Source organism: Spodoptera frugiperda, chromosome 20 (assembly GCF_023101765.2).
Source record: "Spodoptera frugiperda isolate SF20-4 chromosome 20, AGI-APGP_CSIRO_Sfru_2.0, whole genome shotgun sequence".
Classification (NCBI taxonomy): Eukaryota; Metazoa; Arthropoda; class Insecta; order Lepidoptera; family Noctuidae; genus Spodoptera; species Spodoptera frugiperda.
The window spans coordinates 6,372,962-6,398,822 of record NC_064231.1 but is presented as its reverse complement, the minus strand read 5'-3'; the positions used below and the strand labels follow the sequence as shown (position 1 = coordinate 6,398,822).

The window sequence follows — 25,861 nt, the reverse complement described above, 5'->3', positions numbered from 1 at the left end:
AAAAAACCGCATCAAAATCCGTTGCGTAGTTTTAAAGATTTAAGCGTTCATAGGGACATACAACATGACAGAAAAAGCGACTTTGTTTTATACTATGTAGTGATGATTAAATTGTTTTAAATAATAAAATATTATTATTTTTTATGTACCACAATATCACATGATCACATCCCTACTCGCATGCGAGAAAGTTGTCAAAAGTCGTGCCAGCCACGCCAGAGACGTGTCTTCACGTCGGCGGATGACGTGACGAACCAGATTAGTGATGTACCTTATTATATTATTGATTTATTCGTTTGTAGTTCTAATGTTTGCTTTTAGGTTGCTTAGAACTCAGTAACTGCTGTTTAATGATAGTATGATACCAAATAGGGTCAAGTTAAATAAAAGACCAATGCAACGAATAATATTTATTTAAAAAATATAGATCGAAAAGCACGGATTCATTGGTTATCGATAACTTTTCGTTAAGATGTTGGAATCACTATTTTTTTTGTAGGTTTTTGTACTGAATTTGTGGCTTGACGTAGAAGGGGCGCCGATGTGTTTACGCTCTGGCGTTCAAAAGGTTAAAAGAAAACAAAATCAAGTTAACATATTTTATTCAAGATCATCAATGTCAATTGGTTCACTGACACCCATAGCACAAGCTAACATACTGTTTATGTGTCTACCCTCTTCAGCTTTAAACACATATCCATTTGACTTATCCACTAATTTTCGAATATTAAGTAAACTTTCCGTTTTAAACAAATTTACTAATTGAAAAGTAACTAAACTATAGTCTTCAATAATGGACACAAAGGCACTGTTCAATTTTTTATATTTGCTGGTAAATGCATCAGTATCTAAACTGTCAAGCAAATAATTTAAATCCAGCACTTCTGTATAGAAATCTATGCCAAACTGCAGTTTGTCCATATGCTTTTTTAATAAATCTGCTTTTGTTAGTAAATTGATATGTGGCAGTCCAATTTTTAACATTGCACTCAATGATAACATTAAAGCTGCAATAAATTTTCCAGCATCAGAACAATGGTGTGAGTCCACTAAATGGACAACACAAAATTGTAGATTTCCAACACTACCAAGTTCTGTAAATATGTTGCTTAAACTTTTATGGTGACAATACAATTCTACCTGCCCAGGTAAGTCAAATATGTAGTTTGTGTAATTTTCACCATTAATTTGATTCAGCAGCCAATCAATATTTTTTTCCAAAAACTCCATACAGTATAATAAAGCTCCATTTGGACCAAGGTTGTGTTGATCCATCACCTCTTCAAGAGCAATCAGTTGTCTAATATCAATATCTGGTTTGTAAGATGTTACATCATTAGCAGGATCTAAATTAATTACCACAACATTTCTTCCTAGTTTTCTCAAAAGTTCTGACATTTTTCCACAGTAAGTAGTTTTCCCTGCGCCTGGAGGTCCCAAAACCAGCTGACCATAGTATTTTTGAACAGACTTGAATCTTTTTGGACTCATTGCAGCCATTTTAAGCTTCTGTTTTATTAATTAAATTTAATATTATTTCTTCACAAGCTTTGACTGTTGCAATGTCATATGATTTTAAATTTATGAAAATATTTAATGGTTTTGTAATTTTAATTGCTTCCGCCAAGTATCTTGCTGCAACTCTTTGTTCTTCTCCTGCATCACCAAAAATAACTTTTGTTGTATAAAAAGTGCCAGTTACTACAGAACCATCAAAAACTTGCTCTTTTTTTATAGTAAGCATGCTTCCAATCTTTTGATATTGGGATAAAATAAGCATAATTTTATCAGAATACTCTGCAAATACTACTTCTGTAGGTACATCATCTATATTTGCAGCAATGGACTTAAACAACTGCTGTTCACTTTCACTTGGGATATGTTTAATAGTTAAGTTTTTCATAATATCTAGAAGTTCCATATTGACAGATAGTGTATCTAAAATAGAAACTGTTATTGAATTTTCTTTTTGATCGTACCAACAATGTTATCAAAATATTAAGGAGTAAGTTTTTTAAAAAGTATATTTTAGTTCTACTAATTTCAGATTTAAAATAAATAAAAGTAAGTATAAGTAAAGTAAGTATCACATTGTTTTCATTTCCTAAAAACAATATAATTTAACTAAGGGAATCTAATAAATAATAAAAGATAAGGATACAGAAATCGTAAGCTGAAATATACTGAAATAGCATGTCTGGTGATATAGCTAAATTATATATATTTTTTAATGAATTTAATTTTATTTCACTAGTTGTTATTAGTTGAAACTTTTTTGACAAAACGTACCTTGTTTGTTAAAGTCTTGTCTTCTAAAGATGCAATTTCCAATTGAAAATCGCTTATCACGCGATTTGCTCTAGCGAATGAATGAAGTTAAATGTTATTATTTATTGGATTGCTATTATTTTATTAGAATTTGATTAGAATTATAAGAAAAAACAGAGACTGTAATGATTGAACAATATTTTATACCACAGATAGTAGATAACTATTAGTCACTTAGTCAGATTAGTGACGTACTATAAACTAAACAATAACAATAAAGTGCATATAACATACAGTATTTAAAAATAATTTAAATAAAATACAGCTGTAGATGAATATGCTTAAATAATAGTATAGAATAGAATAAACATTTATTTCAGACAAAAGCCCATATATTGTTAGTGCAATATAAAATCCTTATAAAACTATTGTTAGTACACAGATAAACACAAAGTATAAAGAAACATCACACAGTAGCGCCGTCTTATGCCAGACCCTGGACGCGAAGACCCTCTGTGTACAGTCGCATCCAGTGCCGCCACATCGACGAGTCCCAGCGGTCCACGAACACGCCCAGAAGGCTGCTCGGGTTGGCCCACATGCGTCTCATCACCGACGCACAACGCTTCCGCATTATAGCTTGAAAGCCATAAATTGAAACAGAAGATTAATTATTTAGAATCAATAATTTTGGCCGGTGATAATTTAATTCAGATGGCACCAGCATAGATCGACCTACACATATGGCAGCTATTAATCTCAATTGTTATAATATAACAGTGAATATTTATAGAATTATAGATTATTAACTTAGCATTATGTATTCTAACTGGCGTTCGTCGTCAGTACTGAAAAAGCATTATGATTCTTTACGTGGTAAATTGATTTTCGTTAACATTTCACCCATTCTATCTGTTCAGACTTTGACGCATTATTCATTTATTTTTAAGATAATGATGACAAGCAGCTCAACTGTATATTAAGAGATTTTTTATGTTAGGGGATGTCATGCACTTCAAGTTTATAACATTTTGATACAAAACAAAACATCATTTTATTTCTTAAAAATAAAAGTATAGTTTACGAATAGGAAAATTAAATATTAATTGCTGTGGGACCATCGATACTAGCGCCAATTTGGCGGTTGCCAGGCTGAAATTGTTTTTACAAATTGAATAAATATATATGCTATCTGTGGAACCTAAGTTCTGGTAACATTTTAATGACTGTCTGACAAATTTGTTTTCTCTTGGCTTGTCAAATTCTGACAAGATGGTACTGTATAGTTCTCGTATTTTATATCTAAATTAATCTTTGAAATTAAATAATATTTTCATTCAAATTTTGTAGAATTAGTTGTGTTTTAGCTATGTAAATTGAAAATTTCGTATATTAGTGAAATTTACATGGGTTTTAAATTATAACCTGAAAATGTGTATTTCAGACGAAGGGTACTTCGAGCTTTGGTAAGCGTCGTAACAAGACACACACCTTGTGCAGAAGGTGTGGCAGATCCTCGTATCACATCCAAAAGTCAAAATGTGCACAGTGCGGATACCCTGCAGCTAAGCTGCGTTCCTGTAAGTACCCATTCATACCGTACCGGTGAGGTCTAAGTGTTTAATTTTTATAGTGTGTATAGTTTTATAGTGCGTGTGTGTATATATCCGTATTATAACTGAAACTCATGGCATTATGACTAAAAAAAACAATATTTTCATTCTAAATATCATTCAGCCAATACATGCATTAGTACCTATAAGTCAATAGTGTAATTTTAAGTGTGATACTTTAACAAAATACCTATACAGGTACTGCGTGGAGTAGGTACACAGCTGATCAACTTGTGGTTAAGAAGCATGTTTATTAAATTCAACACATGCATTTTCCACTGTGATTCTTGTACACATTGCCAAGAGCCAGTGTTATATTATTTTACTCCAGTATTTCATCTCAGTATTACTATTACTGCAAATGTTGTGGTATTCTTATAGAAGTACTATGAAAATTGATATTAAAATTATGTAAAATGATTGCTTTTTTATACTGATGTGGGATTAATGTTGATATAGTAAATAGCATGTGTTCATAGTTCGATTTATTTAAAAGAGAAATAAGAATTCTGCTCAGTAGTTACAATTTGTTATAAGTTTCATACATTGTTATCTGTATCTACACTAAACTTGCCAGAAATTATTGCTCTTATAATCTTATACATCAAAATGATATTGATTTGTTTCATTTGTGCATAACCGTTGTTATGGTAATGACATAAATATGTGTTTACAACATAACTCTGTGAAGAATGTGATTGAGTAGACATAGTTACTAAATACTCACTACTTAATAGTAGTGTAGTGGGAACAAAGACCACAACAAAATCAACTTGCACGGTTCTCCGACATCTTTAATTGATTTTGTCTGGACTTTAAAAGACGTGACCTCTGAGTTTGTTTCGACATTTCTTCTCAGAGTAGTCCGATAGGAAATGCCGGCCTCATCTAGTTATTTAAGAGATTGATGTGTAAAAGAGTTACATTGTAATCTATTTGCAAAATAAATATCATTTATCATAAAAGCAATTGTCAAGGTACACAATGTCAAAGTTTTTTCTTAAATTGTATATTGTAGACATTTTACAGAGATAAATTATGTTGATGGTTTTAACAAGTATTGATGGGTAAACAAACATTACATACTATCCAATATTGCTGAAAAATGCAAAAGCTTATAAAGTTTAAATTCCACAGGCCACCTTGAATGATAATTAATTTTTACTTAGTTTTCACTTGTTTTATATAGATAATAGTTTGAATAAAATCCTTTGCTACATTTGAGCAAAATAATTATTATCTAAACTCTTTTAATTTTTGGTATGTCGACACAAGACAGAATATGTATTTTATCACCTCACATAACAGCAGTCAAGAGGTTAATTAGAAGTTTAGGTGACAGCATAAATCTTAAAACCTTGCCTAGTAGAAAACAGTTGAAAACAACTGATGTAGAAACATATTATTTTGAACCACATTGTCCACTGTTTCTGCATTTAGGGAACTTTTTTTCTAATTATCATTATATTATATCCTACACTGATTGAAGAAATATTTGCTTTTAAAATATTTCTTTGTATAATGTAGGTAGACTAATTGAAATTTAATTTGAACAAATGTCTCAAACATTTGTTTGATTATACATTCAAACAATATTTTCCCAATAATTTCAATCTTCAGAGTTAAAATTTTTATATGTAGTTCAGTTTCAGTTTAAATATATTTGTTTTTAGCAGTACATATATGTATACTAGTGCAATCCCTTTTGTATAATGTATAAAACTAGCGACCCGCCCCAGCTTCGCATGGGTGCAATGGTGATATATTATGCATGTATTATACATATAAACCTTCCTCTTGAATCACTCTATCTATTAAAAAAAACCGCATCAAAATCCGTTGCGTAGTTTTAAAGATTTAAGCGTTCATAGGGACATACAACATGACAGAAAAAGCGACTTTATTTTATACTATGTAGTGATACATATAAACCTTCCTCTTGAATCACTCTATCTATTAAAAAAAACCGCATCAAAATCCGTTGCGTAGTTTTAAAGATTTAAGCGTTCATAGGGACATACAACATGACAGAAAAAGCGACTTTGTTTTATACTATGTAGTGATTTATGATTGCTGTTGTCATTGTCAAAAAAGTTTCATAAGAAATAACAAGATGTACAATTTGTTTTTTTCAGACCACTGGTCAGTGAAGGCCAAGCGCAGGAAGACCACTGGAACTGGCCGCATGCGTCACCTGAAAATCGTGAGGAGGCGTTTCCGCAATGGCTTCAAGGAAGGCAAACCTACACCCAAGAAGGCTGTAGCTTCGTCGTAAACTTAGCGCTAAAATAATAAAAAATACAAATACATTTCAAAAGTTTTATTTCATACTACACAGTCTGCGACGTCGTCCACATGAAATAATCTTACTTCCAGGCAGAGTTTGGCCTTTAGGATTTATCGAGTCTTGTGTATTCTGAAAATTACAACTTTAGGGTTATCAAGTCCTGAGTAAACATATTGCTCATAGATAGACATTCTCCATGGATTCTCAATTTCACAACATCCTTTACAAAATCCAGATGTGAGAATGAGATGGTTACCAAAAGCCCATAGGATTTTAAATTTAAGAAATATATATCACCTGTATTTTGTCAATTAAATGTTATCACAAGTCGATTCAGCACATTGTTCTATATTGTAATAAAATTTATTTCTATTAAGTAGTTCGTTTCCGTCTACTGCTACAAATTTACCTCCAATGTCACGTCACTTAAGTTTTTATTATTATTTCAGTGGTGAATTGTGCTGAAATTGAATCTAAGACCTACCTATGAGTCTGGAAATCTTAAAAAAATACCAGATAGGTACATGAATTGTCGACAAAAACTGATAGCTGTTAATATTTCGGGTATTTTAGATATTCGAAGCTTCATAAATTCCTACCAAGCTGAATTTACCATCAGATACCTACCTACTAAATAGTTGACCCGAGGTCCTTCCTTGGTTTAATATGACCGGACTACAAGTAAATAAGGTACAACCGTACAATGAAATGCCTATATTCTTATTGTAGCTTACCTATGTGTTCACCAAATAAGATTTGCCTTTAGCAAACTGAAGTTTAAAAGTTAACGTAGGTAATTTATTTATTTACTCTACTACTATTTTCACCATAGAAATATAAAAAACATATATCTAGGATTTTCACTGTTTTATTCTAACTCAAATTTCTGTTTCATTGTATAATATTAGAGTAAGGTACCTATTATAGAATTTATAGATAGGGTAAGTAAGCACCCTATTAGCTTTTAGCATAAGGTGCATAATTTTATTATAAGAATTAAGTAGGTATATTGTCTTTGATCATTTCATTTTACAGTCCCACTAACAAATCCATCGTGTAGATAGGGCAGGGACTTAAAAATAAATTAGCACATATCTCGCATACAAAACTTTTCTTAAAATTAAAATGTTACTATGTGTACTTATCTAAGTATCTGTATACCTCCTACCAATGACAACGTTCAAAACCTACCAACACCGAAGAATCAATATGACTTCCGAGTTAGGTACCTATATTTACCTATACTTTCTAAGATTATTTTAGAGACCACTGACTAACTTTGAAGGAAAATATAACGAGGATACCTGGGTTTACAATTTATGATTAAGTGTTAATTAATTTCAAATCGCAAACCCGCATTGAGCAAAGGTGGTGCTCAAACTTCCATGTAAGAAGAGTTCTTTGGTCAGCAGTGGCCAAAATTATAAGCTGTTGATGTTGAAGTATATGTACTTATCTAACTTCGTTTCATAAACTGCTTCCGATTCCTGGGGTTCAAGTAATGGGAACATGTTTAGCTTTTATTAGAATGATTTGATGACGTAGCGGCGCCAACGGGTACGGGAGGCGCGGGCGCGCATCGTGTTTTCATAGCCGTCATAGCATTGAGCAGGCGAAGGCAACCCGCTGTCAAACAAACCAGTCAGTCGTTCGTTTGTCGCCCGAGCGCGCTCCGTGTCGCTGCTCGTTGCAAAGAACTCACGTCGAAACATCGTATAATCTAACCCAATATCGCTATTGGGTGATAACTTATCATGTGCTATGACGCGACGATATATTTTAAAGTTCTCTCAAGATAAGCGACTGTGTAGTGATTAAATTATTATATTGTGCACGGTTAGAGAATGTGTGCGCACTGACGTTCTCACTAAAGGAAAACTTATTACCGTTACGTAGTGCTCTTTTACTATGTCGTTATTTAAGAAGAAGGCGCCTAAATACACGCCGCCTCCTGTGCCACAGTCTCCCGTGGAGGAGCCTCAGCAGCAAGCAAACGGAGTGGACAATAACAATGGGGCACAGAAGTCACAGTTGGTTTTCCACTGTCAGCAGGCACACGGCAGCCCTCTCGGACTCATTTCTGGATTTTCTAATGTCAAGGAACTTTATCAAAAGATAGCAGAATGTTACGATTTTCCGCCTGATGAGGTAAGATTTATTTTCCATATTTTTGAAAAGTTTTACAAACGTATGTACTACGTACCCATTGAAGAGATTTCTCAAGAACAAGTTTCTGATTCATTGTTGATTTGTTGAATGGGATACGTGGAATCATGATTTATTGCAGTGCCATGAGCGAGTCTCATGACTAAACTGGGCCAATGACTATACTATACCTACGTACCTAAGTTATGTTATATCATTAAAACAATACGCTCAATTTACCTATCATCGTAGTCCGTAGAAATATGGAATTCACAGATAGAATACCTACCTACGCTACGTCCTGAAACATTATCACAACTTATCTGTCATATATGAATAAGTAGGTGCTTATAATATGTATTTGTTCCTAATTGGCCAATACAAGATTTATTAAACAACTCATGACTAAACAAAACGTAGTGTTATGTTAGACTAAGTGAGTAGGCATCTAGGCTGTATGTAGATAGGTATTGCCTGCACAAGCATTTCATGGACAGGCACTCAGCACACTGATAAGAGTAGGTACATAATTTACCATAAGGAGTGCGTCATAGATATTCAAATTGCTTCTTTTTAAGATTTCACAATAAGCACGACCAGTTGCGAGTAGCTATTACCAAATCATTACTAAAATATTTCTTTGCATTGCAAAACATTTGTATTCAACTGTAAAATGTGCCCACTTTCCTAAAAGTCGGTTAACGCCGACTATGGAATCGATTCATGAGCGTAGGGAATCCGGGTTCGAATCCCGCAAAAAAAAACTAACTTTTTTATAGGTAATTTTAATCAATAATTATACAATTACTTACCTTAAATAAAAACTTACTCGTCCAGTACCTAATAATATAGAATCGCCTAGAATGTTACGCACCGATGTTACGTTCCTGCCCTTAAATTAAATATAGAAACTTAACATAGTTAGATAACGACCTACCTTTATCTAGATGCAAAACAATAATATTTTATGCTGGTTGCACATTAGCCACGTCACTGAAAAACATTATAAGTTTGTATGTAACTTACCTGTTCAACAAATCCTAAGTATTACTTATGTAGGTGCTAATCTGATGTATATAGGTAATTAGGTACCTAATTGAAACAATCCGAAGCAATTGTGTAATTAGGTACGGTAAATTCTGGGTACAGATCAGAAGTAAGTACATCGTGTCCTGCTCTCGTCTTTTTCTTATACTTACCTTAATAAAATTGTTACCTACTTCCACAAATTAATATCTACAACGTTGTAGATTTTGGACGTTGATTAATGATTTAATTAGGGACAGTCCCTTAATATTCTAGACGAAACGGCACGTATTTACAATTTATTAAGAAATTCTATATCTTTGTTATCCTTGATAAGAATAGAAGTGCACTTAGTTTAAAGCAGGATATTTATACGACTTATCAATTAAGTAAGCATCGAGTTAATTACACGGCACGGTAGCGCCTTGTTTTAAGAGCTATATGGGATTCACTTTTATAAAGTTATTAAATCTTTCCCGAGTATACTAGGTATTAATGTCTCCGTTTTATCGAGTAGGTACTTACCTATTTACCTACACTTAAACTGGTTTTACTGCACAGGATATTTGAAATAAACAAAATTATTGTTAGTTTCATAATTGTGTTAGTAATACACATAGGTTTTATACGTGTTTGACAACAAAGTAGGGACCTATACATCGCATGTACCTACCACAAATTAAACCTTACTTTACAAGCTCGAGGTTTCCCCATTATCTTCGTCATATTCATAAGATATGGTCTTCCAGAGTCTTTGTAATGTGCCGCCCAGCAGTCAAAGCACCTTTCTATTTGAAAATTAACTCTGAGCGTCCAGTTAAAGAAATCTCACCCTAATAACGTTATGGGGCACCCACTGTTTCACTAATAGAGCACCGAGCATGAAGTTTTCCTGAACTTCGAACTACATTACTGTATCTATCAGAACCGCATAAAGTCATTAGACTATCATCACTGATGAATGCTGATTCCCATTGGCCTCTAGATTGTGGTCCAGTTAACCTGCTCTTGAAAAAATTTAAACTTTGACTTGTCGATGAGCTGTGTTAAATTTGACCCTGTGGCTGGTTCGTGTGGTCTTAAATTCTGTCTTCACGAAGTCTTCTTCTAACAGTGTTGTCGTTCCTTTGCTTTGTTGCCCTATGTGATAGAGCCAAGACAATTTCGATACTCCCGAACAGCAGAGCTCCTGTGATTCAACATTCTAGCCACGAGACGTTGATTTAAATCTTGTTTTTAGGTATTCATGTCTTTTAGCTCAAATTACACAAAACTAGAAAGTAAAGCTAGTAAATAAACTTAACTTAAAATTACAAAGAAAGTCTAGATTGAAATGGAAACACTTAATTTGTCCTCGCTTAAACCGTTAAATCATCACTTAGCAGTAGGCAGCAGGTGCAGTAAGTACAGCAGCGGCGTGTAGCAGAAGGTAGTACTTAGTTATGTAGTTAGCCCTTTTCTGGATTAAAGATTGTCAAGGACTTTAACTGTGTTAAGATTTACGACAAATAGGATGTAAAGCATCTTATTCGTTATTAAAATAACAAACATTTGTTAGAACTAGCTTATCGGTGAACTACTCCAGAAGTCGTAAACAAAAACAGGGTGAGCCAATTTTTTTATGACCAGCGTAGATAATGTAGGTAAATATTCTCATTAAATTGACTTCAAAGTACTATAAATAGGTACCCGTATGTATGGATACCAAAATCAACGATGATTGATAAGAGTTACGTGCTAAAGCTAACAAACCGCATTTACATTAATTAGTAAGTACCTACTCATGTACACGGTGTAAACAAAGGATCGGTCGATAACAGAAAAAACAGCGTGTTAAAAATAAAAGTGAAGTTCGTACTTGAAGTTCCGTCCGTGACATTTTGTACAGGCCACCCTACTTTTCTCTTCTAGAACTAAGTAAAGGTTATTTCTATGTCGGTGTAATCAATTTGCTACTTTTGAGCTAATTCTGCTGCTTCAGAAATATGCAGTTGACGTTTCTGACCTAATTACTTCGTTATTTGCAGTAGTAACACAGCTTGGCTCTTCAGTAATAAATAAAAAGATTAAAGAACATTGAATGATGGTACCTACTTTAATTGCGGATTTTCACACAAATCAGTAAAGATAATAAAGACATCAAAGTATGAAATGTCACAGATAATAAATAAAATTAAACAGCAGATTTTCTTAAGTTTCAATCGCGGATTGTAAGTACCAGTATTTTTGGTTACGGGTTTCAAATTCCTATCCTATTTATAGTTTTACTTGATCTATTTCTTTTCCTATCTGGCAGGAGTCAACGGAATGGTCAATTACTTAGACCGATAATTTTATTAATAACTTTCAATGAAAGTTGTTTTGATAATAATCAGAGTTCATCGAGTGAGTGCTTCCCTTTCGGTAGATTTAAATCGAATAAGTTAACTTACAGATATCTACATCTAGATGGATAAGATTTAACTGATAATTGCCTAATGCAATAAAACACATTATGAATTTTATAGTCAGTTTTAGCAGGATAAATGAAGTTATCATGCAATGATTTGATACTTAATTTCATGAATACATATTGAATCTAAATGTGTAATTATATTTTTTCCTAACGATAGTACAAAGTCACTTAAAATAATTAACATTTAGATAGGTGCTAGTGGCGATTGATTGTTATGTTATCTATGAAAATATCTCACCGATTTTGGTCCAACGACCGTTCTATTCAGTTCATGCCTTAAAGGTCACCGGCGAAAATGGCACGGACGCTAATTTCCTGATATTTCACGGCTTGTGAAAACGCTCAAGGTTTATTCGTTGTCAAGGCCTAGTCGTGAGAATGAAGATAATAGAGTTTACACCGTTTCAGTCTGCTGTAAGTGTTTAGTATCTAGTTGTATGTAGATATATTGTAAACCTACCTTTTGTTAGTAGCAATGATTACGTAAGCGAGCAAACCATACGAGATACAGAACATACAGATAGCGGCAGATATACGAGTAAAGCACTTCGTTTTTGGAGAAAAGCGGTTACTGCGGATACATACGTTTGTAGAAAGTAATGTTAGAGTTCTTTTTTCTTAATTGCTAAAGAAATTGAGTAATGAGTACCAAACCAAAAACTATACTATCATAATGACGTTTTAAATACCGTTACCGTTAATGAAACTATTAGAGGTAAAGGCGTTAGTGATAAAAATCAGGAAAGAAATAATGTACGTAGATGCCTGAGAACATGTTAAATATTTACCAAAATTCTTGTATCTAATATTAGACTGTAAATCAACCCATTCATCATAATGAGTGATCAGATTCAAGCGTTCGCGAGGCGTCTGTCTGCAGTTTTAGTTATACCTATCCCACCCAAAACATAAATGTGAAAGGCTGCCAAGTTCGATAATATTGGAATGCTTCGCCTATAAAAGAAGTGAGATCTAAATAAGTACCAAGTTCCATACACAGACCTCAGTTAAAAATGATATAACAAGTTGGCAAGTTTTCACACACTTTGTTATAAACCTACTAAACGCAATGAGTCAAGTATATAATTTTCTATTAAAACTTGCCAAGTTATATCATTTTTAACTGAGGTCTGTGTATGGAACTTGGTACTTATTTAGATCTCACTTCTTTTATAGGCGAAGCATTCCAATATTATCGAACTTGGCAGCCTTTCACATTTATGTTTTGGGTGGGATTTCATTTATTTTTGTAAGGTTTATTTTCTTTTTTTCTTGTTTTACTTTACTTTGACTAAATACAAACCTTCGTAACGAATTTTAGGTCGGTACGACCATTGGAAGATATAGATAATTTTTTTGTTTTAGTTCCTTAGGGGTATGAATTTACACCTTCATTATTTTTAAAACCGACTCACACTTGGCCATTTTCAGATTTTTTCCTTTACCTTGACCTAAAGACCTACCTCTATGCCAAATTTCAAGTCAATACGACCATTGGAAGTGGTCTAGGTTTTTGATGAGTGAGTCAGTCAGTGAGTGTATAGTAAAAATAGCGATTTTCTGACGTCAATATCTCAAGATCTACAATAAGTACATTAATGAAATTTTGTATTTTAGATAAGTAAGTAGATCTCGACAGATACTAGAAATTTCATATGCGTAGATAAAATAGATTTGGAGTTATAGGTGGGTCGAACTTGGCCCGAAATGGTTCGTGTAATATAACCCACGGCCGGTGTGTCGGTTTTTTTGCTCGAACTTGGCGGACACACTGCCGTGTGTCTAGATAAATATAATATTTAAGTGCTACCTATCTTAACTGAAATAGAGGCACGCGGTTCAGTTTGCTCAAAAACGAATACTATTAAGGTGGACACGAATCGACTTAGCATCTACCCACCCACCTACTTCTGCGTGTTGTCTGTTGACGCACACATAATGATGAAATAATCAAGCGCATCTGGTGTTATAAAGAATAGCCAATATGTCATAAACTAGGTTAAAATGTTTTTATTGTAACATCGCATCGCACAATACGTGAAACGTAAAGATAAATCTGTGTAACTATGTGGGTAAGTATGAAATGTCACAGTGTGCGGATGTACGCACGGCTGAGCAGCCAGGAAGTGGATCAGCCCAGGGGCGCAGTCTCTCGTTGATATAAACGAACGTGGCAAGTGACTGCAGACACGCTTCGCCGCCGTATGTGTGCCTGTGCGATGGCCTACTACACATGGGTCAAGGACCGGAGCGCGGTCGTACCTGCAACGCATGCCTTGTCATGCAACCATTTCGCACTTACACGCACGCATTCAGTCAAATCTGCGATTCACAGAAATCTAAATAAAATATCGATATTTGTATTTACTCGCTTAACCAGCACATGGTTCCGTTCAGTATGCTATTTATCTCTTATCTGGTAGGTGCTTATCTATACTGTACACCAACGCATTCACAGTTAATTTCATAAACCTAAAGTGCTTGATCAAGAGATGTTATCTTCTAATTGAATTGTATTTGGTTAAAAATTTTAGATAGAATATTTATAGGTTGGAACATGAAACTAAAAACATAGTTTTGTAATTAAATGCTGAGTATCGTGATATAGTTAATTACTCGGTTATGAAAAAATGTGATTGGGTAAACTAAAATAACAATCGAATCGTAAATAAGAAGAATGTTTAATACCAGAAATCTGAGGTATTAGTTAATGATTAACACGGTCGAAAGAAAATAGCTTTTAGTCACGCACCTAACTAAGGCGTGGCTAATTAGGTTAGTGGTATTAAATGAAATATCACAAAATGTAACAGCAATGCATTTCTTTGGTTTCAGATACTATTTTGCACGCTGAATACTCACAAAGTGGATATGAAGAAACTACTAGGTGGACAAATAGGATTAGAAGATTTCATATTTGCACATAGAAAAGGTCGTCCTAAAGAAATAGAAATAGTTAAAACTGAAGATGCCTTGGGATTGACAATAACAGACAATGGTGCTGGATATGCTTTTATAAAAAGGATAAAAGAAGGCTCTATTGTAGCGAGAATACCACATATAGAGGTAAGAATACATTTTTCATTAATGTAGTGATTGTTCCTAGAAATGTAAGAAATATGTGGTCGGTGTTTGTAATGTAGGAGTTACATGATTTGAATGAAGACCTCCAGAAAGTTCACGATCAATAAACAATGTTATTAAATCAGGTGGGAATGGAATGCGATAAATGTGTACTAACTCGTATCTCATGTAGATAAAATGATTAATGTTTTGTCTGACTAGATTACGATTACTGAATCTATGATAGAAAATACCTGAATAGTGTTGAATAGTATATTTCCTTATATTCGCGTCGAACTACGAAGTTCTGACACATCAAGATAATATAAGAAGAACGTGGTCGTGGTCACGTAACTTTGTAAGTTACCATGGTTTTGTTGGGAGGGGGTCGACTTATCAAGGTGAACTCACTCGCCCTTAAATTTATACCCCGTGACCGTGACCACCCATTGCCCGGATGAGTTCCGAAAGGACTGTGGTATATGTATAACAAGACAATGACTCAAATACCTAGCAGTTATATCTGTCGGCTGATTTCGATTGCTCTACGAGTGTAGAATCTTTCTATCAACTTTAGATTTGTTTTTAATCCAAAATCGATCAAATTTTTGGCAGCAGCTCAGATAGTTCATATAACCGTTTCGGCCGTGGGTGAAATGCGTTGATAAATAAATCCTTAAACTGACATTTTGTCTTAAAAATGTTTCAAATATTTAATTACCTCTTGCATTTGGTCGTCACATTTCTTTTAGGACTTGGCGAAAGCTTTCAATTACTTAGTTGACCTGCTAGACTTCTGGCACAACTGCCTACTCAATTATTCAATAAACGTAGGTGTTGACTGGTCCATATTGCATGGGCACAGCTCAGCATTGTAAATGTATCGTAGTTTCTAGTACATTCTTCAAGTTATTAATATGTGTAACATTTTAAATCACCATTTTAAATGGAGTTCCTCAGGGCATTCCATTTTATGCGAGATAGACTACCAATAAGAATTAGAAGATTAGACTGAAATTAATGAAACTTGTTCATCTTAGGTCAATGTATTGAGTCCCAGTAGACATCTAGACATCCTTTTAAAACACATTTTTATAAATGGCAACTGTAAAAAAGAATTTATTGAAAACTGCTAAGTGAAACAAAGTAGACTAGAAGATAAAGTTTGTAATAGAATAACTACGTATGGATTAAGTATACGGAATATTAAGTTAAAACTAAAGTAAATAAGTAAAATAACCGGCCATAGTAAGGTAAAAATAAAAATTATATTATGTATAGAAGGAAATACCGAGTGTTTCTGATAAGGCATTGATGTTGATATCTATTAAACTTTGCTTCATTTGAATTGATAAATGTTATGAAATATGAATAGATATGAAAATAGCCTTAGAAAACTGTTGATAATATTCATTAATATGAAATTAAATAATGAGATCTGAAATTATAAACATAATGAACAAAAAGAGTTTAGCAAGATAAGAAGTGCAGATAAGCCGCATAATGATGAGTGAGAGTCATCATTATGTAGCTTATCCGTCTTAAGTACCATTACACATTGAGAATGTAAATAAAATGTACTTATTGAATTACACAACGATACCTAAATAAGCTTGGGAAAGAAATTGGAAGATGGTGCTAAGGTAAAAACTTAGGCTTGTATAATAAATAAGTAATGGATTATTGTATCGTGTTTAATATTGTTGTTTGTTACACTGCCTATTAACGGACGAAAATATCGGTGTTAATGCCTGTTGCGATACGGTAGCTCGTTTAATATCGCTAGAAATAAATGAATGCATACCTACATCTACATGCATTAGATACGTTGCGTCATAAGCGAGTCTTTTAAAGAAACTGGCATGTTTCTGACGGTGATCGTTCGTTGGCCTTGTTAAGAAATTCACCGGAAACAACTGATTATAAAATTAAACTTGTTCACTTTTAATTCAGGTCGGAGACCACATCGAGAAACTGGATGGAGAAAATATGGTTGGCAAAAGACATTATGAAGTCGCAAAGATTTTAAAGGACATTCCAAAAGGAACTACTTTTACGATTCGATTGGTCGAACCACTTAAAAGCGGGTTCGCAAGTATTGGACCAAAGACTAGCGGAGCAAAATCTGGAAGGAAACAGAACTACGGATCCGGCAAAGAGACATTACGGTTTAAGGCCAATGGCCAGGCAACAATAGAAAACGACGTAAGTTTTATCTTTTTGACCTACAAGAATTTTCTTTAAGTTTTATAATAAATACCTAAATAAACAACAATAACAGACACAATAATATAATAGCAGCTCTTGACACTCATGAATCACATTATTATTATTAGAGACATACTTAACATAAATGGCTTCATATATGCTTGAACATAAAGAAACAAATAATGCCTGTTATTTTTTTATGATCACTTGAATTCCCGGGATCATACAAGTTTTACATTCCTTCACGACAAGATCAACAATATTATCAACTGTGTATGATAGGATATATGTATAATTATGGATAACGATTGCAGAATTTTTGTTCATCTGCCTTCTCTCTCTCTCTGCCCATCTGTTTATGATGAGCTGACGTTTCAAATTGCCTTCTATTTCTGCTTACGTGTGTAAGCAGGTATACACGATAACCGTATGGTTAGCGTGTAGGGACATTAGATACAGTTGCTAGTAGATAAATACATTGCTCTTTAATTTCAAATAATAATTGTCAGTCCGCAGTCGTCATTGAATGAAATCTGAACGTTTCCTTTCTAAGTATTGACGTGATTCCAAGACAATGAAAATATTCAGATTTGATTGGATTTTATTACTATGCCATTTGTTAAAACATATTCAAGGCTATACACCTATTTATAAAATGTCAATACAGTGAGTAACAAAATTTGCCTTAAGTATCGAGAGTGACTAATAACTATATACAATTAATATGTATAAATAAAACTGATGATGTTTGTATATTTGTATTAATCTGTAAGTTCACCTTGCAGTTTTAGATAATTATGGTAATTACATACCTATTCACATAAAATATAATGATAAATACCTATAATGAGTTTATTTCGAAATCATGTTAGCAGGTTATACGGAAAGATAGGTAGATGACGTAAGTAGTTAACAATAGAATTGGAATTTAATTGAAACCTAGGTAGGTAGGTACACATCACATCTTGCATGCAGCGAGCTGTTCCATTGATTACTTCATCTTACGACATGTTGTGTATTGTAATATCCATAACAATAAAGATCAGTTATTTAAAAAATATTTTGTGTTTTCCAGCACGATGAAAGATCGAAAGCTGGCATCGAGAAAATCAACAGTTTGCTGGAATCGTTCATGGGCATCAACGACTCCGAGTTAGCATCACAGATGTGGGATCTTGCCGAAGGAAAAGCAAATTCTATGCAACTAGCGGAAGCCATCGATAATAGTGACTTACAAGAATTCGGATTCACTGACGAGTTTATAATTGAATTATGGGGTGTTATTACTGACGCTAGATCTGGTAGACTCAGTTAGAAACGTTTTTATTTTGTAAGGTTAATAACACGAATGTTTATGTAGATAAAAGTTGCCTTAATAGATATTATAAACTGATAATTTTAGTCCCTCGGAATGACGGCCGGTGACCTACTTTGTACGGCTGCATTAAACATTATTTAAAACTTCACATACACTGCCGCTATTTCGATCCGTTGAGAATGTGAATCCCTACTTGTTTCGTTAAAAAGCATCGGTTCTGATATTATTAGTTTTACACTTGAAGTACTCTGCTATTCTTGGAACAAATTTACATTCATAGAACCGGTCCTGTTAATGAAATAATTGGAAGTTCCACCTGTTGTTAAACCAAACAAAACCACTTGGTAGGTACTTTAATAGTCCCGTTGTGCTAAAGTTGCGCTCCCCGCTTGAGCGACGGCAGCCAGTTCTTCGTTTTATGTAGTGCATTCTTTCATTTAAATGTTTAAACGACTTTGTAATCAGCACTTGTATTATTTTTTAATTCATAATATCAGTGTTGGTTGATTATCTTCAAAGTGTGTATGATTAATTTGAGTCGAATATGAATAATGGATATGACACGTATACTGCTAAGTACATGATAAACTTGTACCAAATTAAAAGTGTCGACGTTGCTTCAATGCAATAAAACGTGATAGGTACTGGCCTAATTATTCATTTCAACTTGTAAACAAAAATACGATGCATTTGTTGAAAAATAAAGATAGCATTTATTTAAAACAGATTGCCTTTGTGGTGGGATTATGATTAAAGTATATTATTTATATGGAAACTTGTATGTTAGTCATTATGAAAATGGTGCAAATTGTCAGCAGTTTGAAGAAAAATAATGGTACAAAGGAAGTTAACTAGCAACACTAGGTACAAAAATATAGGTACACGAAAACGTTCGTGTAACCGTGTGATGTTTTTGAGCATTTAAGATATTTAGATTTACAAATACCTTATTAAACTAGATTACTTTTCAATGATTTTGGACATATTACAAGGACAATAATTATAACTTTACGCCTGTCTCCTATGAATCTTACATATTAACTCTTTCGCTTCATCAATAGTCATCAGTCTTTTCATGCAAGCTCATTTCATGTCCTTGTAATATTATTTTCTAATAACATTAGAAAGATGACAGGATTTTTTATTAATGTAATTGTCAAAATAAAGAAATGTTAAATAATAAATACGTCTACGAATATAAAATTGTATTGTTATTTAGGAGGGATTGTTTTATGTTTTCTTGACGATGGACGATATAACGTCAGTTTATTTAGAAGTGAGTCAAAGCATTACCTAACGAAAGAGATCCTATAATATGTTTAAAGCTAATTTAAAATTGTAAGCGCACTAGTAGGTATTAAATGAATAGCGTCTCATTACTTCAGTATACCTACCTACACTTTATACACTTTACATTATCAATGTTGATGCACCTAATCGGTGCTTGTAAGTAATGTAGGTCCGTGATTTATTTTATAGATATTGGTAATTGCAAATAATGAAGATATTAATAAAAACGAGTCATTTATTTGTTAGAAAGTAAATTGATAAGTTTGCCTTATGTAAGTTGTATAACTTTCCGTGTAAGTTGCTTTATATAGAAATTTATTATTATGTTAATAATTAAGGCCTATTTTTCCACTGCTAAGTTATTTCTGGTCGATTAACTGCCAACAAAGTAACTGAAATATAACTGAGAGGTGGTAAAACAAGGTCTTAAGGTACCTAGTTAACGCATTTTAGAACAACTTCCAATCTGTGTGAGTGAAAATCGGATTATTATCTAATTTGTGGAATGCCTACCTATACGTAGGTGATGAGGTAGTGAAAATGTACACCAATAATTTAAAAGTTTTGTAGAAAACTTCCAAGTATTATTTTATGAAATTCTGGAACGTTAATTTGGTATTTATTTGATGAAATGGTGTTTTTCAATTGTATCGATATTAAGAATAAGTATTTTTAGTTATTTAATATCTAAGTCTTAAAGAAGCATTGTTCTAATTATCAGATTTATTTTTCGATAACAATACTTACACAAAATTATATTCATAGAGTTCTTATAGATACCTATATTAAAAAAGTTATAGACTTTAAAAGTTGAACCTAAGTGCCTATTTACAAGATTTAATTTGATTGAACATTATTATTAACTTGACTATAAGATATCTACTTATGTACAGTCATTAGATATCTAGAATGTTTTATATTAGATAATAGAAAAACATAATTAATAGAATTAAAATAAAGTTAAAAATTAAATGTAAAGAGGAACACTATTTATATAAAATAAATATTTTCTGTATTTTTACGATTTGTTTTGATTTTTTATCATGTAATAAGCCGGTAAACGAACAGACAGCTCACCTGATGTTAAGCAATTGCCGACGCCTATGGTCAAATACCAGAGGCGTTACAAGTGCGTTGTCGGCCTTTTGTGGATTAGGAATTTAAGGGCTGTTGGGGAATCGGGGATTGGGTAGGAGGGTAATTGGCCCTCTAGTAACTCATTCACTCACACAACGAAACACAACGCAAGTGTTGTTTTACGTCGATTTTCTGTGAGATTATCATGCCGGGGGCTCACTGATGGGAAATTCTCCTCCTGCACTTACCTCTATGTAGTATTATTTTTGCTACTTTAGATAACAATTTATATGGAATAAGGCTTTTTTTTGAGGGGGGAAATTCATCCAATGACTTCTCTCGCCTTGGGCGAGGCGAGAGGGAGTGTCAGATTCTTACTGACTAAAAACCACCTCGTACCTACTCCTGCTCTTCGAACCAGAGCCCCGGTAAACCCGATAGGTAGTCCGCAGCTCTGGATCAGGCATCAGCCCTACTGGGCCCCATCTGTGGTGGTCTGATGGCTCTTTGAGGCGCGCGCGGAACGCGACGCGCCGATGGAATAAGGCTGCAAACCAGTAGATGATATATCCTGCTTGTATGTAACATCATTCATGCATATGTACTACGCCAGCGGACAGAGGCGTTGTCGGACTTGATGTGGAGATTGGGGCGAAATAAAATGCAAGCGTTGTTTCACGCCGGTTTTCTTCGAGGCGTTAATATAATTTTCCAGCTGAGTCCTCACGAATGAGCTGGCTTAACTGGAACATGAATTGAATAAAATCTAACACCTAAATTAGTATTAGCTAAGTACCCACCCAGTACCACGTAAGTCGATTTGATTAGGTACCTCTTATACCAGTACCTAAGTGTTAAAACATCATAAATTTACAAAAACTGGACACAAGGTGGAACTCGAACTCTGTAGACTGCACTCTGCAGACTGACATTACGTTGATTCAGAGCTATCGTGTTGATGCGTGGTTGTTTGCGTTTGTTTTGATCTCGATGAGTACCTTGGTAAGTACTTATGTAAATAAACGTCCCTATTACCATTTGCAAGTTGCTGGGATTTCGAACTCAGTTTTTACTCACAGATAATTTCTGAAACTTATCAAATTTACAACTTACTATTTGACTATTTACATTACGTACTTACATAATTTATGATATTAATAAGATTTATTCTTAGCATGATAATATGCGTCGCGTGACATTAAGGTTTATATCAAAGTAGGTACCGCATGTTTAGAAGCCAGTCAATAATAAGTTTAAAAAAACCAGAATAACAGGAATCTTTGCTGATGTAAAATTAAATCGCATAAATTAATTTGCAAACAGTTCTTGTCGATAAATAAAACAACTATTCTCTAGCTTACGAGCCCCCGGTTGACCTCGAGATAGTGAGACAAACAACTGTTAAAATCTCAGTTTCTTTATCTACTTTATCGCGGGTGGTAACACAGGCCCTGTGCACCTCTTCCGAATACTTAAGCTGTCATTTTTGAGTGAAATTTGAATCTGTGAAGTACAGTATCTACTTGTACGTGAACATTATTTTTTATTTTTGTAACAATACTGTTATTCATTTCTTATCTATTTACATAATACAGTCTTTATACGAGTGTTTCAAAAACAAGTGAATACAATACGCACTTTATTCGTACAGACCGTGACATTGGCTGTTTCATTAATTAGATTTTTAAACAGCGTTAATAATAATTGTTAATGTGAATTTTAATCAGTGAAACTTAATCAAGACGTTTTTATTATTATTTTAGTGCTAAAACGATGGCGTCGACGGTGTTGGGAAGGATATTTGTGATCAAATCGAATGGTTTTTCAAAAAATAAAGTATACACTATCACTAAGGTAGGTAGAGTTCTGGTATTGTTTACATTTACTTTCGTAAGTCATTATATGAAGTTATTTACATTCTGTTATCTAATGTTGCAGATATTTTCATGTGCCAGTTATAGCACAGCAAGTCGTTCAAACAAAATTTACGAAAGTGCTAAAGAAGCTGTTAGCGATATTCAGGATGGGTCCAAGTTATTGGTCGGTGGTTTCGGATTGTGTGGAATACCAGAGAACCTGATTGTGGCAGTCAAAGATAAACGTGTTTCTGGTCTTACTGTAGTCTCCAACAATGCAGGTGGAATTTATTTAAATATCTACATTATTAACCCATTAACCGCCTGTGTCGCATTAATATGCGACGCATATTTCCGTGTCCCTGCCGCTCATGTCGTATTGCTGCGACAGAGGACATGCATGATTTTTTCATTCTATTCACACTATTGCTCCTTCTTTTTTAATGTAGCTATAATTATTGTTTCAACATGCTAGGGGCACAGTAATTGATATTTAACTGAGTGCTTAAAGGGTTAATAGAAACTTTGCTTAACAATGTGTTAAACAACAGAGCAGAAATTACAATTAATTTGCAGGAGTTGAAGACTTTGGTCTTGGTATTTTGTTGAAGACTAAACAAGTAAAGCGCATGATTGCTTCATATGTTGGTGAGAATGCAGAATTTGAGCGACAGTTTTTGACTGGAGAGTTGGAGGTTGGTATTTAAAATAGGTTTTTATATTATTAGCACTAGTATGAGTGCTTATAATGCCTTTTATTAAGTAAACTTACTTTACTCTTTAAATGCCACCAGGTTGAACTGACTCCACAAGGTACACTGGCAGAAAGGATCCGTGCTGGTGGTGCTGGTATACCAGCTTTCTTCACCCCAACTGGATATGGTACCCTTATACATGAAGGTGGATCTCCTATTAAATATGCTAAAGATGGAAAGGTATTTTCTTTTAGTAAAATCTTCCAACTTCCAATACTATCAATACACTGAGTAATGTTTGTTTTATAAATATTATATAAAGATAATGATATTATTTATATATTTTAGATTGATATTCCAAGTGCTGCTAGACATGAACAGCAGTTCAACGGAAAGAATTACATAATGGAGGAGGCGATTACTGGTGACTTTGCCCTTGTGAAAGCATGGAAAGCAGACAGGCATGGCAACTTAATATTCAGAAAGAGTGCTCGGAACTTCAACCCAGCTATGTGCAGGGCGGCTAAGATCACCATAGCAGAGGTGGAAGAAATTGTGGATGAGATTGACCCTGACTTTGTCCATGTACCATCCATATATGTACATAGAGTGATTAAAGGTGAAAAGTATGAGAAACGGATTGAAAGAAGGACAGTTCAGAAGCCAGCTCAGGCTGGTAAGAAATCGGATTCAATGAGGGAGAGAATCATTCGGAGAGCTGCTTTGGAATTTAAGGATGGAATGTATGCTAATCTTGGAATTGGTAAGATCTCTGTCAAGATTTGATAACGGTGTCTACTAAATTCTTTTATGATTGTCACAAAGTTTTGCAAATATACAAATCTTTAAAATAAAATAGTATAATATTTGTACATAATTATAAAAATCTGACAATTAGTTGTCTTTTAAAAATCTATACTAATAATTTTGGTTTTCAGGCATGCCCATGTTGGCAAGTAATTACATACCGCAGAATGTAAAAGTGTTCCTGCAGTCAGAAAATGGTATCTTGGGTCTTGGTCCTTTCCCAACTGAGGAGAATGTGGATGCTGATCTTATTAATGCGGGCAAAGAAACTGTAACCGTACTGCCTGGTGGGTAAATTGTAAACTTATTTAGCCACTTGTTTAGTTTGTCTCATAAAATTAATTTGACATTATCTCTATGCAGGTTCATCATTCTTTTCATCTGATGACAGTTTTGGCATGATCCGTGGAGGACATATTAACTTGACTATTCTTGGTGCCATGCAAGTGTCTAGATATGGAGACTTGGCTAACTGGATGATCCCTGTAAGTTTTATTTTATATGTCCTATACTAACATCTTACCTAAATGTGAGGGAGGTGAGTGTGTGCATAATGTTGATTTAATTTTTCAGGGCAAAATGGTAAAAGGCATGGGAGGAGCCATGGACTTGGTGTCAGCTCCAAGAACTAAAGTAGTTGTAACAATGGAACACACCGCCAAAAATGGAGCTCATAAAATACTGCCTGAGTGCACACTTCCACTCACTGGAAAAAATTGTGTTGACATGATTATCACAGAAAAGGTAAGCCATATTTTGTATTTTTCGTATTTGTGAAGTTGTATTAGATTATTGAGAACTAAGAAATTCCATTTTCTTTTGTTGTAGTGCGTCTTTGAAGTCGACAAAGAAAAAGGTCTCACCTTGACTGAATTGGCCGATGGAGTTACCGTAGAAGATGTACTGGTAAGCACTGGTTGCGAAATTAACGTTGCTGAGAAAATTAAGAAAATGGGTGACGTCACTCAGCCTGATTCTGAATGAATAAGCTTTACATAAAAAACTGAATACCAAACGCATTTAAGTGCCTTAAAAACGTATTTTTATTATAGTACATATTTACAGTAATCATATAAACACATAAGTCTTGCCATTAAAAATAATGAAATATTTACACATTCTTAAAAAATAAGTCAAATTATTATTTTTATAGATTTTAAGATTCCTATGTAAAAATATGGAAAACTGCACAAAAATTTTGCGCATCTTGTAACTAATATATGATAATAGGATATTGATAATATCATTAGAATAAATTAAACCGAAATCACAAATAACTATTGCTCAAAACATAAGATTTTTCTTGTAAATAATGACTTGAAGGATTTTTTTTTATAATACGATAGATAACTTCTTTTACGTCATAGTGTGTTTAAGATGCACTATTTCTAATGTATTTATCAAAAACGTTATTAGGCAAGGTTGATTGACTTTGTACCTAATTATTAAATAACTAACACTTTTTTGTTATTGCATTCCTATTATATTTGATCATGTTCTATGAATTCACTATTTCTAGTCTCAAAATAAGTCTTTATTTACATAATGGATCGATATTTTCATAACATTTTATTGAAACTGATGCAATTTAAAACATTTATTGTATTTGATATTTCTTATTTTTTGAATAATAATTAATATTTATGTTATTGAATTTGTTATTGTATGACGTTGACGTTTTAATAAATATAATGTACATGTTTAAGATAAGAAAGGCTTTTTATTACAAACGTGTTAATTTATTATGCAGTCA

At 33.6% G+C, this 25,861-nt stretch overlaps 4 protein-coding genes across 7 annotated transcripts; 3 read left to right on the top strand and 1 right to left on the bottom strand.

Annotated features, from left to right (window-relative positions):
- Positions 1-585: 585 nt before the first annotated feature.
- On the bottom strand, positions 586-2,499 carry LOC118262161 (GPN-loop GTPase 2). 3 transcript variants are annotated; one of them, XM_035573329.2, is made up of 2 exons: positions 2,290-2,499; positions 586-1,938 (listed from the first exon to the last, which is right to left on the bottom strand). In XM_035573329.2, the coding sequence occupies exon 2, from the start codon at positions 1,498-1,500 to the stop codon at positions 601-603; it is 900 nt and encodes a 299-aa protein (XP_035429222.2). In that variant the 5' UTR covers positions 1,501-1,938; positions 2,290-2,499; the 3' UTR covers positions 586-600. The 3 variants fall into 3 exon arrangements, with proteins under 3 accessions (XP_035429222.2, XP_035429223.2, XP_035429224.2); XM_035573330.2 differs by having other exon boundaries at positions 586-1,950; positions 2,290-2,493; XM_035573331.2 differs by having other exon boundaries at positions 586-1,656; positions 2,290-2,493.
- An 883-nt stretch (positions 2,500-3,382) lies between these two features.
- Positions 3,383-6,190, top strand: LOC118262055 (60S ribosomal protein L37-like). The gene is made up of 3 exons (XM_035573158.2): positions 3,383-3,543; positions 3,713-3,848; positions 6,017-6,190. Exons 1-3 carry the CDS (start codon positions 3,541-3,543, stop codon positions 6,154-6,156), a joined length of 279 nt encoding a protein of 92 aa, XP_035429051.1. The 5' UTR covers positions 3,383-3,540; the 3' UTR covers positions 6,157-6,190.
- A 1,604-nt stretch (positions 6,191-7,794) lies between these two features.
- On the top strand, positions 7,795-20,694 carry LOC118262054 (PDZ domain-containing protein GIPC3). Its single transcript, XM_035573157.2, has 4 exons — positions 7,795-8,316; positions 14,630-14,860; positions 16,811-17,062; positions 18,141-20,694. The coding sequence occupies exons 1-4, from the start codon at positions 8,077-8,079 to the stop codon at positions 18,378-18,380; spliced, it is 963 nt and encodes a 320-aa protein (XP_035429050.1). The 5' UTR covers positions 7,795-8,076; the 3' UTR covers positions 18,381-20,694.
- Positions 20,695-22,109: 1,415 nt separating this feature from the next.
- Positions 22,110-25,220, top strand: LOC118262056 (succinyl-CoA:3-ketoacid coenzyme A transferase 1, mitochondrial). 2 transcript variants are annotated; one of them, XM_035573159.2, is made up of 10 exons: positions 22,110-22,275; positions 22,514-22,604; positions 22,689-22,887; positions 23,183-23,301; positions 23,401-23,541; positions 23,650-24,064; positions 24,240-24,395; positions 24,472-24,593; positions 24,682-24,852; positions 24,937-25,220. In XM_035573159.2, the coding sequence occupies exons 2-10, from the start codon at positions 22,524-22,526 to the stop codon at positions 25,090-25,092; spliced, it is 1,560 nt and encodes a 519-aa protein (XP_035429052.1). In that variant the 5' UTR covers positions 22,110-22,275; positions 22,514-22,523; the 3' UTR covers positions 25,093-25,220. The 2 variants fall into 2 exon arrangements, with proteins under 2 accessions (XP_035429052.1, XP_035429053.1); XM_035573160.2 differs by having other exon boundaries at positions 22,218-22,301.
- The last annotated feature ends 641 nt before the right edge of the window (positions 25,221-25,861 follow it).